Below are 17239 nucleotides of genomic sequence, written 5' to 3' on the forward strand. Positions count from 1 at the left end.
CTGGGGAAATTTTTATCTGGGCCATATTTACTTATATACCCTAGTATAGAGGAATTTGGACTGCAAGCATTTGAGCGAAATGAATGGAAATTCAAGTCTAGCTAATAAATCCAATTACGCAGCTGGAGTTTTGACCATGACAAAAGTTTGAAGATCGCTGCATTTTTTTTAAGCTGGGAAAAAAGAATGAAAAATAATTTAGAGGGCATAAATTTATGCACCGCTTTACAATGTGGAAACCCTACAAATTAATATGCTCAGAGTTTGGCAAGTTATGATTATATTATGAGATCATGTATTGAAGTGGCATACGTACTTTACTAATGAATAGGGGTCTGGTCATCATTTTGCATATACTTTTACTTTGCTTTACATACTAGAGTTAGTCGAAGAAGATATTTTATTTAACAACAATAAGTTAAGGATTGTTTTTTTTACACTCACAGTGTATAAAAGATTAATTTAAAGAAGTAGATATTCTGACGGCAGTTTCTTGTTTGCTGTTTCTCCTCGAAAATCAGATTATACATGAAGTCGGTCCCAAAAAATAAATATGAAAAGAACAAGGAAGATTAAAATAAAGGAAATTACAGGTTGCTTTGGCTAATAGTATCAATTAAATACGTCCATGAATTCACCTCCAATCAACTAGAATTCTACAACCCTCGTAATATTATGACAGCATGGAACTATTTTTTTTTTTTTAAGAAAACTTTGCATGACACTAATGATTTATGAGGCTAATCGTCACTGTCTTAAAACTTTATGTGCACTTGGTCCTATCAAGAAATGATTGTTTTTGTCACAATTATTTCATCATGGCACTTGTCTCTGGTCATCTTGTAGACAAAGTTGGGTTTCAGAGTTTACAAATCGTTCCAATGAGCCTTCCGTAGTTTGTTGTTGGAAGTCCAAAAAAACTGACTACATTCATTATAGTCGCCTTATCAAATTGAAGTATGATATTTGTAACACAAGAGGACCAACCCCATGCTGGAAGTTGCTCATACGAGGACATGCTGAAAGTGGCTTTATATGCAATATGACTAGAGCTTGGACTAGTTGGAACTAGTAATTTTTGAAGCACATGGACCTCCTTTTAATTTGAACATGGCAGTAGCTGAATTTTTATCTTCTTCAAATCTGCAAGAACTTCATGCACATTGCTTCTCTCCCTTGAAGATTCCTTTGTGCAATTCAAAGCCACTTTCATGATTGATGAAATGCAGTCCAACTTTTCATGATTGGGCTTCAGAAGATTGGCATCTACAACACGAACCAGTCCATCTGGCATAGAATCACTCACCCAACTCTTCAGGCTCAAATTTTCGCCAAACATTTTGTCATTGGGACTTTTTCTTGTAAAGACTTCCATAATCATGATTCCAAAACTGTAAACATCGCATTTTGTTGATACTTGTCCTTCCAGTCCATACTCTACAAGCAAAAAAAAAAAAAAATGAAAACAGTAAGAATAACTACAAGGCAAAAAACCAGAGTAGCTATACTAGAAGAAGCTTTACCTGGAGCAAGATAGCCAAGTGTGGCTAATGTTTTGGTGTATGTAAAGCTGTCCTCATGCCCCAGCAACTTTGCAACACCAAAATCAGTCACATGGGCAACCATATCTTGATCAAGTAGGACATTACTGGGCTTCACATCACAATGAACCACTGGTGTTGAAAGACCGTAGTGGAGATATTGCAGTGCACATGCCACATCAATCAATATGTCTAATCTCTGCTTGATTTCGAGAAAATAGTTATGGGAATACAACCATTTCTCAAGACTTCCATTGGACATAAACTCAAGCACTAATGCTTTAAAGTCTTCGTTTGAGCAGCTGCTAATGACTTTCGTCAGATTTCGATGACGAAGGCTACGCAATACTTCACATTCTGCATCGAAACTATTGAATGCTCCTTCTTGTTGCAGTTTAAACACTTTAACAGCAACAATCCTCCCATCATCAAGGGTGCCTTTATAAACTGATCCAAAACTTCCTGTGCCCAACAGATTGCTCTCATCATACCCGTCAGTTGCTTGTAAAAGTTTATAATATGAGATTCTTTCCTGTGTTGCAACTGACGATAGAACTCCTGCACTGGCAACTTGTTCTTTCTTTGCGCGTCTTAGATAAATGAATCCCAGGAATATGGCAACCGCAACTGATATAAATGCTCCAAGTGCAACAGATATAGTTCTACGCAGCTTTTTGGTCCTCAATCGGCCACCTGAAATACCTGGGCATGTGGGAACGTGGAACCTAGGTGCTCCACAGAGTGCTTCATTTGAAATGAAGGATTCTCCAGTGAAGTTTGTAAAAGGGCCCCTGGACGGTATTTCGCCACTTAAATTGTTGTAAGACACATTGAAGTGTACAAGATACCGAAGGTTCGACAATGACATTGGAATCACACCTGTGAGATAATTGTGTGAAAGATCCAACCATTCCAAGCTCAGAGTCGTGACAATTGATTCCGGAATTGATCCTTGCAATCTGTTGTATGCCAAAGAAAGGTTCTGCAAGTTCACCAAATCTCCGATGGAGCTAGGAATACTACTTGAGATCTCATTGATTGACAAATCAATCAAAATTGCTGCCTTTAAGTTCCTAATCTCGGGAGGTAAAGTTCCACTGAGTGAGTTTGAAGAGAGGTCAAGCTCTAACAAATCTTTTAGGTTCCATATAGTGGTAGGCAGACTAGAGTTTAACAGGTTGGAACCTAGGTAAAGATATCTCAAAGAAGTAACATTTCCTATGCACTCTGGAAGAGATCCCGAAATTTGATTTCCTCCCAGATATAGTACAGCCAAGTTCTGCAAAACACATAGATAATCAAGCGAGGTTTTGCTCAACTTGTTATCTTGAAGATCTATCCCTTGCAGCTTTTCCAAATTTTTCATGGTAATTGGCAGCATCCCACTTAACTGATTACTGTACATACTTAAAGTGGTCAGGCTACTCAAGTTGCCAATTTCATCCGGAATGCTGCCCCTTAAGTCGCAATTGTATGCATAAAATTGTTCAAGCAAAGTTGAAAGATTGCCAATAGAATTTGGAAGAAAGCCAGTCATTGGATTGTCAGCCACTCCGAGTACTGTCAAATGTTTGCAATTTGCCAAGGAATTGATCCATCCCAACTGTGTATTGGATGAAGAGTAGTCACTCATTAAATTGTTGCCTGAAAGATCTAGAAATTCTAGGTGTCTTAGATCCCCAAAGTAATGTGGAATGGGACCAGTAAAATTGTTAGCAGAAAGTTCTAATATTTTGAGTTTAGAACAATTTGAGATTGAATCTGGTATTGGTCCACCTAAATTGTTGCTGTTGAGATAAAGCTCTTCTACATTTGGGAGCCCATTATCCATCTTTGACGGAAGATTGCCTGAAAGTTGGTTTCCTGTAAGAGAGAGTATTCTTATCTGTGACAGATTAAAGATCTGCATGGGAATGAAACCAGTTAAGTTATTCCCCTCCAAGTCGAGTTGTTCCAAATTCCATAGCTTACTGATCTCTTGGGGTATTGCACCTACCAAATTGTGTTACCATCATTAGCACAACAAAATTCTATATGAAGACTTTTGAATGGTTCTAAATTAGCATCACCTAGTCTACCTGTTATGTGGTTGCCACCAACGCCAAGTATTTTTAGCACAGTTAAATTACCCATTTCTTTTGGAATTTCACCTGAAAAAAAAGTATAATATATAGAGATATTAAGGACGATTCACATATTCCATCCAAATTTGGAAGGGAATACAAAGAGTTCATTCCTTTAAAGAGTTTGCTCCTTAAAACTTTTATTAGGACAGTTACTTAAACTAGTGTTTTTTTATTTAGTGTGTGTGTATATATATATATTTATATATATTGCTTGGGGGCGGGGGGAATAATTCATATTATTTCGCTCATGCAGAAATAGGATGTTACCTTGTAAACTGTTATAGGTCAGATACAGCCGCTCAAGTGCCTTCAAAGTGCCAATTCCTCTTGGTATGAATCCAGTGAAGTGATTCAAAGAAAGGCACAGCACTTGAAGTTGTGAACAGTTATATATGCTTGATGGTATTTGACCATTTAACTTGTTCCGTGACAGGTCAATCCACTTGAGTCTCTGAAGATGGCGACACATATCATCTGGAACGCTACCAGATAAGCTATTACCCTGGAAGAAAATCAATTCCAGCGAGGAAATTTTGAAAATCTCTGTTGGAATATTTCCCTGGAGATAATTGAATGACAGACTTAACGTTTGTAGCTTAGAAACGTTAGCCAAGGAAGGTGAGATGAGGCCAGTGAAACTGTTATTATTCAGAGATAACAGTCGAAGTTGATGAATGGAACCAAACCACTCGGGAAACCCTCCACTGAGATTGTTGACATCTAAATCAAGCACTCTCAACCGGCGTAACCGAGCAAATTCATGCGGCAGTTCTCCATGGAAAGTATTTCTGCTCATGTTAAGGGAAACCAGAAATGACATATTTCCCAGCTGTGGTGGTATGATGCCACTAAGACTCATATTCGAAAGATCCAAGGCAATTACTCGACGGTGACGAGAGCCGCAAGTGACTCCTACCCACTGACATACAGGGGAAGAAACAGACCAGTTTTTCAACAGGATTTGATGAGGGTCCTGTGAAGTGATGTGAGCTCTCAACGCAAGAAGAGCATCTTGATCAGTGGTAATATTGGTTGTGGTCATGGCTAAGGAAGCTGAAACGAAATACAGCAAGAAGAAGAGTCCCGGAAGGAAATGATAGAAAATTTTCTCCATGATTAAGTGCAATGGAGACGGCAAGTGATGTGCCACTATTTTATAAACAGCTTCTATCCTTTGGCATTAATATTAAATTTTCTTACTGATTTACATTTCTGGGAATTTTCTCTTAGTCAAACCTGCCATCGTACCATGAATTCCAGTGGTTAAGAAGTTTGAGACTGCATATTCATACAATTGAATGCCAGATGGTGCTGTGGTACCGATATCGTTAGATAACTTAATATAAAATAATAACAGTTGATCTGAACATCTGGTTTTCTTTTCTTTTGTAACGGTTTACAGCCTTTTGCGTCCCTTTTGTGTGAATTAAATAATGCATCCAAAGGTACATGTAACTTTTCCAGCTAAATCGATAAGATTGTCTTGTAAAATAGTAAGTTTTAAGTACTTAACAAAAATTAACTTTTTTAATATTGAATCTTACCATTTATGTAGTGAATTTTACAATATATTTTTTTAATCAAACTTACTCTCTTTAGCAATAGGTAAGTTTCTGAGGTAAATTAGTAAGTTAATTTGTCCAATAAAGTAGCAAATTTCAAAAGTTACCTTTTCAATTTCTTTTCCAACAAAATTTACCTTTCCAATAAACAATTTCAAAAGTTACCTAACCAGTGTTTTCCAATTTCTTGCCCTGTGAAAAAAATTAAACCAAGTTATACATGCAATTGTTTTTATTGGTTGAAATAGATTGCTATTCATTAAACATAAACCACCTTGTTTTGAGTTAAGGGTTTAAGAAAGAATTTTGATTGGATGAATAGTTGGTTGCCATGTGAACATCCTGCCATTAGTGCATTAGTTTATTGCTTTCTTCTTAATCGGTTTGGCCAAGTCGAATTAGGCGGTTAAGTGCCACTGCTAATGTATCAGATGTGGTTGATGTAAGAGTGACTATGAGATTGTGAATTAAAGACGTAAGGTTTGAGTAATCTTGTAATAAAAGAAATATGATTTAAAAATTTTGTGCCTCCCATTCCTTCCTTTTCACAACTTATATTCCCTTCGTTATTATGTGCCTTTAACTAATTTGTTTGTTAGACTTATGTGGATTTAAAAATTTTCCAACATGCCCAAAGAGTACGTTCATGACCAAAAGTTAGTGCGTAGTTGCAAGTCTCACCAAGTCATTTTAGTAGTTAAAAAATAACCCACTACTTTTTGTTTCCATATCAATTGAATTTAAAAAATAACCCACTACTTTTTGTTAAAAATATTTCAAGATGTGACTCTATGGGCTAAAATGACCCGTTGACTTGCAGCTAGTGACTCTTGGTCATTCACGTTTACTTTAATTCAGATTAAAAAAAAAAAAAGAACTGGTGAAATTGGGAAAGAAAAATATTAGATGTGTAAATAGTAATTGAATTAAAATCTGTAATTTATCTGCAAGAAATTGGCTAGTTTTGGTAATACAGTTGAAAGGACACTTGAAGTGGAGAGCGAGCTTTGCAAGAAGGAAGTCAAGGGTGTAGAAAAGAGATGTGGACCTATTGGTCTTCAAGAAAGCCAAGGCTCAAACAAACAAGCAAAGAAAGGCAATTTTCAGCAGGGTGCCACCCATGGTGCATGTTATGATCGTGGCCAGCAAGGGGAAAACATGACTCGATTTGGTCTCAGGTAGGCCAGAGGACCAAAGTGCAAGCAAGATTGCATGCTTTGACAGGAGAAGAAACCCATCCTACTAATGTAGTTGTGGCGGGCACTGTTCTAGTTGCTTTGGTAAATGGTTGTTGACAATTGTCGAGTCTGTGCAATAATAAAATTTTACTTACGACAAAATATAAATGATCAGTATAACGGCAAGTAGGATCGTCTCCACAAGAATTAAAGGAAATTTATTTCTTTTCAAGTGAAAATTAGTTGGGGGTTGTGGAAAATTGAAATTAAAAATAAATAATCATGAAATTAAAAATAACTAAACTAAAGCAAATTAAATTCGAATCAAGGATAAATGAGCTCTAGCAAAGATATAAATTTTGGAAATGGTTCATACAACTGATCATCGATGTAAGAATTATTTCATCTATTCATTAATAAACAGGTTATAGTTGCTAAATAAGCGATGATAATCAACTTTTCCTTACCGTCTCGATAGTTAAAGTACGCCCGTTAACTACTTCCCTAACCAAAAAATAACCCTAGGTAAGCCAGTAGAATTTAATTTCTTGATTGTATTAGAAACTAGAAAAGTCCTATTTTAATCAATAAACAAACTACCAGGGTTTATTTAAATTAGAACATATGTCTCCCTAACATGAAATCAATCACATTAGTCGCCATTAATTTAAAACAATTAAACAATCATGGATTTAACTGTCCTAACTGACAATAGTTTGACAAATTGAATTAAATATCAGGCGCCCATAATATCCAAACAACAAAACGACCATAAGAAATTAAATCAGAAAACATACGAATACTAATGAATAAAAGAAATTAATAAAAATAATTAGGTCTCACAGATGTAGATAAATCAAATCCTTTGTTATTCCTTGATTAGAAAAGAAAATTAACTGTTCATCGCGTAGAAAATCTCTAGCGCAGAAGTATAGAAAAAAATGAAAGAAATCTGGCTACGGGAGAGAACCAAAGAATAGTTGAGGCCGTCGTTTTCTTCCTTTTCTCGCAAAGAGTCCGAACCCCCCCCCCCCCCCCCCCCCCCCCCGACTTCACTTTGGTTTCGAAGTACTAATCAAGTGAAAAACCAGCCAACCAAACACTTTACTCCCTTCACGTTTCTTTCCTTTCCTAAACTATTAATATCTAAAACCTCTTACACGATGGCTTTAGTGGAGATGAAGGAACTGAAAAAACAACCACAGGAATTGCTAGAAAAGAATTTTATCAGGCTGAGTGTATCACCTTAGGAAGCTCTAGTATTACTTGTGAAGAAAAACAATGGTACTTTGCGACTTTGTATTGACTATTGGGAGCTAAATAAGATGACAGTGAAAACTAAATATCCCTTACCTAGAATTGATGATCTGTTTGATTGTCTAAGGGGAGGAAAATATATCACCAAAATTAATCTTCGGTATGGCTATCATTAGCTAAAGATAAGAGCTCAGGATATTCCAAAGATACCATTTAGAACTAGACACGGCCATTATGAGTTTGTAGTAACGCCATTTGGGCTTACCAATGCTCCAACTACTTTGATGGACCTGTGAGCAGGATTTTTCAGCCTTATTTGGATATCATGGCATCTGGGTTATTCCGAATAGGTTAACAAAATTGGCTCACTGTTTGCCTATTAAACCTAGTATGGGTATCGAGAAGTTTAATAAACTTTACACAGATAAGATCGTGCAACTGCATGATATTCCTATCACTATTTAATAGGTTGCAATTTTGTCATTAATTTTATAATTATTTTTTCCTTTTATTTTATCAAATATTATATTAATTCGTGGATTCCTCTTATTTTTAGTAATTTGTGCAGTTGCAGGGATTTGGAGCATAAAGGGTTTAAAGACTTGATTTTTCACTAGACTTGATGTTCGGCGTGGGAGCATCAAAATGTAATTCTACAAGTCCAGGAACTTGGGAGTTGGTGCGTGCCTTCTAGTCTTGGATTAGAGCCATGGAAAAGACTCTTTATCAACTAAATAGTTTCTTATTCTTATTAGGAGACTAATCTATCTGACAAGTAAGAGTTTTCTTTGGTTCAGGAAAGTAGTTTTTTGATAGGAATAAAGAAACAAGAAGTCTGAAACAATAGCATTAGGACTTCTTTTTCTCCTTGGTTGCAAGGAAAAAACAGACGTTTTTTTTTCTTTTCTTCTTATTTCCAATACTTCATCGCACTCTTTGGAGAATGGCCGCAGGAATAAACTCCAATATTTCGCGAGCGGCTTTTTCCATGGAGATGAGCTAAACCCTTCTTTTCTAGTTAAGAAACAGTGTAAGATTTGGTTCATCTAAAATTGTGAGATCGAATTCATTATTATTTTTATTTCTTTTTATTTACTGGTATTCGTATGTTCTCTGATTTAATTTCTTATAGTTATTATTTTATTTGAATATTAAGGGCGCCCGATATTTAATTTAATCTAATAACCTAAAACCAGTTAGAGCAATTAAATCCGTAACTGTTTAATTGCTTTAAATTAGTAATGACTGACATGATTGGATTTGTGTCAGGAAAACATATGGGTTAACTTAAAATAATCCTCATAGCGTGTTATTTGGTTAGAATAGGCCTTCTCTAACTCTTAATTCAATTGAAAAATTGCACTCTAAGATTGTACCTAGGATTTTTTCTTGATTAAAGAAGTGATTAACGGTCATACCTTGATCACCGATACAGTAAGAAGAAATTGATTGTCATCACGTGTTAACGGTCATACCTTGATCACCGATACATGTTTTTAAGTGTATTTTATTAGTAAGTTTTAGTGTGTTTTAACTACTTTTATAGCTAATTAGTTAGGATTCTAGTGAAAATATGCATTTTGTGGTTTAAGTGGTAAAAATTGCATTTCAATGGATTTTTATGGTGAAAACTTCATGTTTTTGTAAGTTTAATGATTCAATCATCAATTGGAGTGATTTGAGAAGATAATTAGATGATTGATGATAGTTTGAAGTGATAAAAAGAGAATATGAAGTGCAAAAGAGGAAATGCAATCAAGAATAAAAGGAATCAAGTTTCACAGTTTTGACACTTTATGGTATTTCGACAATACCTTGGGCTACAAGCATCGGATTGAGATTATTCTTATACCATTTTGAAGCTAAGAGATAGATCTACATTTTGTATGAGATATCAAAGTCTGGTTCAGTCATTTTCATTGTCAAAATGTCGAAATATAGAAGTACATTTTCATTGTCAAAAGGTGAAATAGAGTCCTGACCAGTTGAGGGTATTTTGGTCATTTATTGGTCCACAGAGCTTCAAATTGGATGATTCTTTGTGCATTGGAAAGCTAACTCAAAGGTCTACAACTTTCATGTTTTGCACAAGAGTTAGTTCAGCCTCCATTATCAAGAAATGATTAGTGGAAGTTGGGAAAAACAGAGCAAGTAAATCAGAGTTCGGATCTGTACTAAACCCGACCTCGGATAAACTTCTGTAATCAGAGGCTACATCCGAAAGCAGGATCCGAGCTCGAATCCCTATGTTACAGGCCTCGGATCCTAATGTGTAGTGATGATAAAAATGAACAAAATGAGATCCAAGAGGTATTTTGCGTGATCCAACCATGGATCTTACCCTTAGATCCCCAATTGCGGCTCTACAACTTGTTCTGGAAATTGTACTCTGTTCACACAAGCTTTTGGGCAAAAAACATGAGCGGCCATTAAACTATTGTCAGGATCATGTTTTGGCCATCGAACTATTTTTCGTCAATAATTGACCACTAAACAACTTAATCAGTAAACCCGTGCCCATTTCGTCGGTAATAGCTCTTAATTTCTGAAATTAGCATTACACGTGGCAAATCATAGGGGCAATTTTGTCCAACAATTTACTGACCGTTCACTTACATTAAACCCATCAACTGAAAAGAAAAAAAGCACAATGTGGGGCCACCTTCACCTCCGATAGCCCAATAATCAATCGATACATCTACTTCTTGTTAGCCGCCTCCAATATTAGCTTTGGTGGTGTAATGTAATCTTTTCTTGTTGGCATAAACGTGCTCTCTTCTCAAAACCATTACCTGGTTTCTAATCTCGGCAGCCGCCGTCTCCTTAGGAGTTGGCCTAGCACTGGCAGCGCCTCCTCCGCTTCCGGCGATGCTCCTTGGGAGTTGGCATAGCAGTAGCAGCTCCTCCCCAACAAGGAGCGTCATTTCTCCCCCGATGAAAATTGCGACATAATAACCGGATGCGGGGTTGGGTCTCGATCCGAATTTGGCCCGAGAAAGACCCAGAACACTCGAGCAATAGTAGAGCTAGTATTTGGAAGACCAACAAGTGTTTTGGATCCTCGTTTCTTCCAGAAGGTAAAGCACGGATTGAATTGAAGGTGGAAGGAAGGGGACGGTGGAAAAGAAAGGTGGTGGTTGTCGAGGAGGAGGTAGATGTGGAGGGAACAAGTGTCGAATGGGCCTTTGGACCAGGTAAGGCCAAAGAGGCCTTGTTGAGTTTGATAGAGGGAGGTGGTGAGATTAGGATTGGCAGAAAGGACCGTCTTGGCGGCGGCGGCGGTACGGAAGCATGAAGGGAAAGAAAAAGAGTGGTGGCCGGGATGGGGCATTTTGAGAATTCCAACTATAATGACTCTGGGTCTGGAGTGAGGTTTGGGAGATTGGTTGGATTTGCTTTTGTGAAATGTGATGATGTAAATTGCGGGTTTTCGTATACTTAGTGATCCATGCACCCTTGACGTGTACAGCTTTTTTTTTTCTTTTCAGTTGATGGGTTTAATATAAGTAAACGGTCAATAAATTGTTGGACAAAATTGCCCCTGTGGTTTGCCACGTGTAATGCTAATTCAGAAATTAAGAGCCATTACCGATGAAATGGGTACGAATTTACTGATTAAGTTGTTTAGTGGTCAATTATTGACGAAAAATAGTTTGATGACCAAAACATGATCCTGACAATAGTTTAATGGCCGCTCAAGTTTTTTGCCCCAAGCTTTTTGACCAATTTATTTGACAAGAAATCCGGTTGGAACTGAGCAAGCAAGTATAGAGAATTCAAGAAGCATCTTTTGGTGATTCCAAGGAGCAATTTACATCAACTTTAACAACTCACCTTGAGCTTGCATTCATCTATAAATAGTGGCCTTGGAGGACATTTTCACAACTTTGGGAAGACTAGAGAAACTCACCAACAATGTAGTCTTCACTAGAATTTTCTTAGTTCATTAGTTAAGGTAGTATAGAGTAGTTAGTGTAGTTTATCCATCTTGTATTTGTAGTTAGATTTGGATGAAAATTTGAGGAGCAAAGATGGAGGGTTGGACCTCATGTGACAAGAGTGACTTGATAGAGCAATAATTGGGCACCTAATATGCTATTATTTGGTCATAATTTTGGCTACTTATTATGCTAAGTATCAAGGCTTTGCTCATATTTGATATTTGTGTAAATTGTAGGTGGTTGGTGTAAAAAGTGGTCTATCGAGGCAGATTTCTAGAAGACTTTTATTTCAGGGCGTACCCACGCTAGAAACTGTAGAGAGACTCCTCAAAGATGGACCGTGGGACTAATTAACTAAACTTACCTTTATTCCTGCTGGATGCTGCTGGAAGTGCGTCAAAACAAAAAGGCAACAATTTCCAGCGAATTTGGTAACAGCCAATAAGAAGGAAAATTAGGGGGCAATAGCCTACAAAGCCGGACCCCGCAGGATTGGTAGACAAAGTGGGGAATGTTCTTTTAGTAGGAGTCTGATTCCATCCTTAGAGGTTGCGGGGAATTAGGGAATCTTGAAAGCTGCTATTTTCTCGTGGGCCGCAAAGGTGTAAAAGACAAGTAGTTTTAGTCTTACAGATAGCTTTTAGTAACTTGTCTTACGTTTTTATCGAGCGGCTATCTTGGGTGAAGTGGCAAAAAGCTAGATTCATGTGATTTACCGAAGGTATGTCATTTGAAGATGGTTTAAAGAACGTAAAAGCTAAACTTGATGTTGTAACGTTAAAAGTTCAATTGGACACCATTATGCATGAGATTGAACAAAAGAGAAATGTTAATGCTTTCAATTCTTATCATGTGATTTATGAATTGTGTGGAGGTTATTATACTACTCATATATGTAGGCAAGTACAAAATGTGGATTATTTTGATGAAACTGGGCATTGCAATACTTATTTTGATCAATATGGTCCTAATTGGGGCAATTCTTATGCTTATGGTAGGGATAATCAATGTACTTATAATGCTTCTCCTTGTTTATATAATATTATCAACCCAAATTTGTCCAATATGAATCTAAGCCATCTTGGAAATTAGCAATAGAAAGGTTAGCTAATGCATCTTTACCTTGGGAATTAGAAAGTGAATCATTAGCTGATGATTCTAATTCATCTTGGGAGCTAGCCATAGAAGAATTTTTTAATTAGCTTGATTTAGCTATAGAAAAGTTAGCTAATGCAACCTCCGATCGTTTTAATAAGGTTGAGGAAATGTTAAATGAATTAGTTTCTTACTTTAGTAGGGTTCAAGCCCAATTGCATGACTTGTGTGAAGTTATATTTTCTAATGAAATACAAAATGACCCTAGCATAAATGATGGGAATGTTGTATGCGAAAATGGACTGCATTTTGATGAAAATGATGAATCTAATTTGAGTTTCAATGAGGAAATGTCCATTTCACAAGATAATATCTTTGGAACTAACTTTGAACCTCAAGAAATGAGTATTAATGCCTCATTATTCACCCCTCTTGAGGAATGTGTTGAAAGTATAGGTTTTAAAGGTATTATTGTCCAAGACACTCTCATGACATCTCCTTTGGTGAGTTCTCAAGTGATACACATTCAAGGTAATCTCTATAAATCACTTGAGATAGGTAAACTACTACCACCTCTCATATCATTTGATTGTGTGGCTTTTGCTATCAAGCCAGCTTTTAATGATCCACCATGACCTATAATGGTGGATTATTCGTTAACAAAACCTCCTTGAAAAATGAGGTGATATAGTCAAGTTAAAAACTATAAAGAAGCGCTTATTAGGAGGCAACCCAATGATTTTTAGTTTTTCAGTAGGTTTTAATTATTTGATTAGTATTTTTGTGTGTTTTGTAGGTAACAATGACAAGAAGCCATGCAAATTATTTCAAGTGCAAAAGAGTTTACAAGGAATGGAGACCGACATGAAAAAGGGAAGCTTAACCTTCATTTTTGAGTCTACAATGCTTAATTTCATGATATGAGGTTAAGTTAGTCATTTACATGAAGTTGAAGTGAATTCAAGTGTTTAAATGTGTTCATGACCTATTTATACTCTTTTGACCATTTGAGCACCAATGTGCATTGAAAGTGTCGAGGGGACTATTTGATCCAAGAACCTCAACCCTTAATTTGCATTCTACATGTTTTTTATTTGTTTTAAGGTGTTGAGATTCATGTTTAAGTCACTTTCCATGTGCGTGAAGTATTAAATTGTTGAACATTTCATTGTAGAGCACAAATTGGAGAGTGTGTTTCGAATTGGGGTCAACTTGAAAATTACCGAAAATTCTGCAATAAGTGCAGATTCAATGGATCCGAGCTCGGATCTACTTCTGCAATCAGAGAACGAATTTGAGCTTTTTGATCCGAGTTCAATCATCATGATCTGACCTCGGATCCTTTCAGAAATAATTAAAAAACAAAGGCTCGGTTCACTTGTCCTCATTCTTCCCTCTCTTCCTCCTTCAACTCCACATACACACTCATACCTAAAACATACACTACTCACCAAAATTCCTCTTTTCACCATCAAATCTTCAAACTAACTTCACCAAAACACTCCTCTTATCCTCTAGAGTGGTTTTCATGGTTTAATTCTTTCAAAAACATCTCCAAATTTGAATTAAAGATTCAAGTAGCTAGGCTAGGGTTTCATCTTTTCATATTTTGCAATTGTGGCCAAATTGGAGTGAGTTTCTTGAGGGGTTTTCACATCATTTTCAGCTCTAATCATCACCAAACCATTTTGAGGTAGCAAATCTTCACCTAACTTTAGCATTTAAACTTTGCCATTGTTGAATATTTTCTATTTTTAGGCAATTTTTAATATGTGAAGTTAGATATATTTATTTGAGCTTATTGATGCTATTGGTGATTGTTAGTGATAAATAAATCTTGAGGGTTGTGTTTATTGTATTCATTTGGTGAATTTTAGCTAATTCTATGCTTAATTTGGCTTGATAATAAAGTTGCATATTAAGTGGCCAATGTAGCATTTTAATTAGCTTTTGTGAGAGTTTATGAATTTCATGTGAGTAATTTAGATTACCTAATGAATGAAAAGGTGCTTGGTTGAATTATTTCTTGAATTCTTAGGTAATTCTAAAAGAAGAGGTGAATTGAAGATGGCCTTAATTGATGAAATTCATAAATGTATTTTTAATCTTTGTGGTTCAATGGTTTTTAGCATTTCATGAGTTCTCAAGAAGGTTATTTATATTTTGACTTGGTGTGTTTGCTTCCATTTTGAGATTACTTTTGTGCTTGAGGGGACTTGATCATTGATGACAAACTTTATAAATAGAACTTACTTTGTTCATGATGATGGGCTTATTTTGTGAAATTAGATTTCCTTTGCTCTGGATACTAATGCATATACTTGATTAGCGAAGACAATCTCATTTCATGTTTTTATCCCTTGAACATTGTATGGTTACATATGCTTCATCACTTTCCCTTTTTCCCTTGATTTGCATGCTTACTTCCTGATCGTTGCAAGTTTTTACTCAGTTGTTTTATTTTGATTTTGCCATTTGAAGTGGTGCATTAATGGAATTCTCATTTCTTTGCAAATAAGGTTGGAAATTCATCACATGGCTGTAGACACCAAAATTTGCATTCATTTTTATTTATTTATTTATTATTATTAGTTTGTTTTATTTATCCATTTATTCCTTTTCATTTCATGATATTTTTATCATTTTCATTTTTTAGAAAATTAGAAAGAAAAGAAAAGAAAAAAATAGAAAATGAAAATCAGATTTTGCAAAAAAAATAATAATAATTTGCTGCTCCACGCGTGCAGAGCTCTTCTTCTTAATGTTGGAGACACCAAAATTTGCATTCATTTTTATTTATTTATTTATTATTATTGTTTTGTTTTGTTTTTTTTATTTATCCATTTATTCCTTTTCATTTCATGATATTTTTATCATTTTCATTTTTTAGAAAATTAGAAAGAAAAGAAAAGAAAACAGAAAATGAAAATCAGATTTTGTTAAAAAAAAATTTTTTGCTGCTTCACGTGGGCGTGCTTGCCACGCACGCAGATAAGGGTGAGCAAATTCGGTACGTACCGAATTCATACCCGAATTCAAATTCAATTTGGTAATTTAAAATCGGGTATTTGATAATTTGGTACAAAAGCGGTATTTACCGAATTCACCGAATTCTAATATGGTATGAAATAGGTAATGAGATTATGAACTTGGTAATAACCGATTTCGAATTCGTTTATAAAGAATTGGTTTAGTATTAGTATATACTACTAATATATTATTATATTATATAGGTAAATGCTATTAATAATAGTTAGTATATGGTATTATCATGTACTTATGATAACAATAATATATAATGATATACAATATACTATTTTAGTATTTGTTAATTGTTATATGACTATAATAATACAAATATACAACAATACATAACATAACTATAATACTTATTATTTTATACATGACTAGAATTAGATAATAATTAATAAGTATAGGTATAATACATAACTATATTTAAGTATAACTATAATACTTATTATTTTAATTAGGCCGGAAACTGCAATTAAAGGATTCAGCAAATTTTTTTTAAAATAACCCGAATTCATTGCTATTTCCGAATTCAAATTCGGAATTGAATAAATTCAGGTATCTCCAATTTGAATTTGAAAGCGGTTTAGATTTTTGTAAGTCTAATAATCGAATTTACGAATTCATATAACCGAATTATCGAATATGCACCGTTTGCTCACCCCTACGCGCAGAGCTTTTCTTCTTTATCTTGTACCCATAAGCAGTACAAGATGCAGCTGGCAACGTTTGGAGCAATTTTAATTCATTTTTGCTCCTGATTTCCTTGCATTCCGCGTCTAAACAGGTACTGGACAACTAACCTTATGTTTTGGCACCTGAAAGATTGATCAAATGACCCAAAAAAATACTACAAAAAATGTAGCTAATCTGCACCTTTGATGCTAGGGTTGAGGGGGAGGTTTTGTTTCATATAAAAGGTTTAAAAATGCAGCCCTAAAAAGAAATAGAAAAAGGAGGCGGCGGAAAAAGAAGAACAGGGAGGAAAGAGAGAAAACAGGAGGAGAAAAGGAAAAAAAATTTCTGCAAAAAATTTGCTTGACCAGGTTGGCCGATTAGCTATCTTCAAGCTTAGTTTTCTCCTTCGTTACAACTCCTTTTGAGGAGATTTTTCTTGTTGGATCATCTACCACCTTAACCGAAGAACTTTTATTTAGGAAACTTTCCAAAATGAACATTCTAATCACCTTGAATCCGAGCTTGAACCTGTGAGAGTCAAAATTCTTGCATCGCCTGCGATAAGTGCTTGGAGCCTTCTTCCTCACAGTTTGACGCGTTGTTTCGACCTTTTAAGTTGTTAAAGCTGAGGTATTTCATCTTCTTCCGCTTCATCTAAACTTAGATTTACATCAAACTTGTCAAAATTCTTTTGCAGAACCTGTTTCCTCCTCGTTCTTTTTTCTAGAAATTTTCCTCTTTATTTTGTGGATCATTAGATCAGATTTCCTTGTACAGTGTTATGTTAAACTTTGTTTGGTGAATCTTGGGTCGCATTGGTTCATGTTTTTT

At 35.5% G+C, this 17239-nt stretch overlaps 1 protein-coding gene across 1 annotated transcript; it reads right to left on the bottom strand.

The window, feature by feature from the left end:
- Window positions 1-689: 689 nt before the first annotated feature.
- On the bottom strand, window positions 690-10588 carry LOC113688357 (uncharacterized). The gene is made up of 6 exons (XM_072048163.1): window positions 10457-10588; window positions 4904-5003; window positions 3842-4720; window positions 3620-3691; window positions 1524-3533; window positions 690-1437 (listed from the first exon to the last, which is right to left on the bottom strand). The coding sequence occupies exons 1-6, from the start codon at window positions 10586-10588 to the stop codon at window positions 1100-1102; spliced, it is 3531 nt and encodes a 1176-aa protein (XP_071904264.1). The 3' UTR covers window positions 690-1099.
- Window positions 10589-17239: the final 6651 nt, after the last annotated feature.

This window comes from Coffea arabica, chromosome 5e, assembly GCF_036785885.1.
Source record: "Coffea arabica cultivar ET-39 chromosome 5e, Coffea Arabica ET-39 HiFi, whole genome shotgun sequence".
Lineage (NCBI taxonomy): Eukaryota > Viridiplantae > Streptophyta > Magnoliopsida > Gentianales > Rubiaceae > Coffea > Coffea arabica.

Bases quoted from the DNA above. Each gene is read 5' to 3' on its own strand.
- LOC113688357 (XM_072048163.1), bottom strand. From the start codon at position 10,588: ATGACGCTCCTTGTTGGGGAGGAGCTGCTACTGCTATGCCAACTCCCA. The intron at 4,721-4,903 runs GTTTGACTAAGA...ATTTCGTTTCAG, and splicing joins AATTCATGGTACGATGGCAG to CTTCCTTAGCCATGACCACA. The intron at 3,692-3,841 runs AATAAAAAAACA...CTTTTTTTTCAG, and splicing joins ATATATATACACACACACTA to GTGAAATTCCAAAAGAAATG.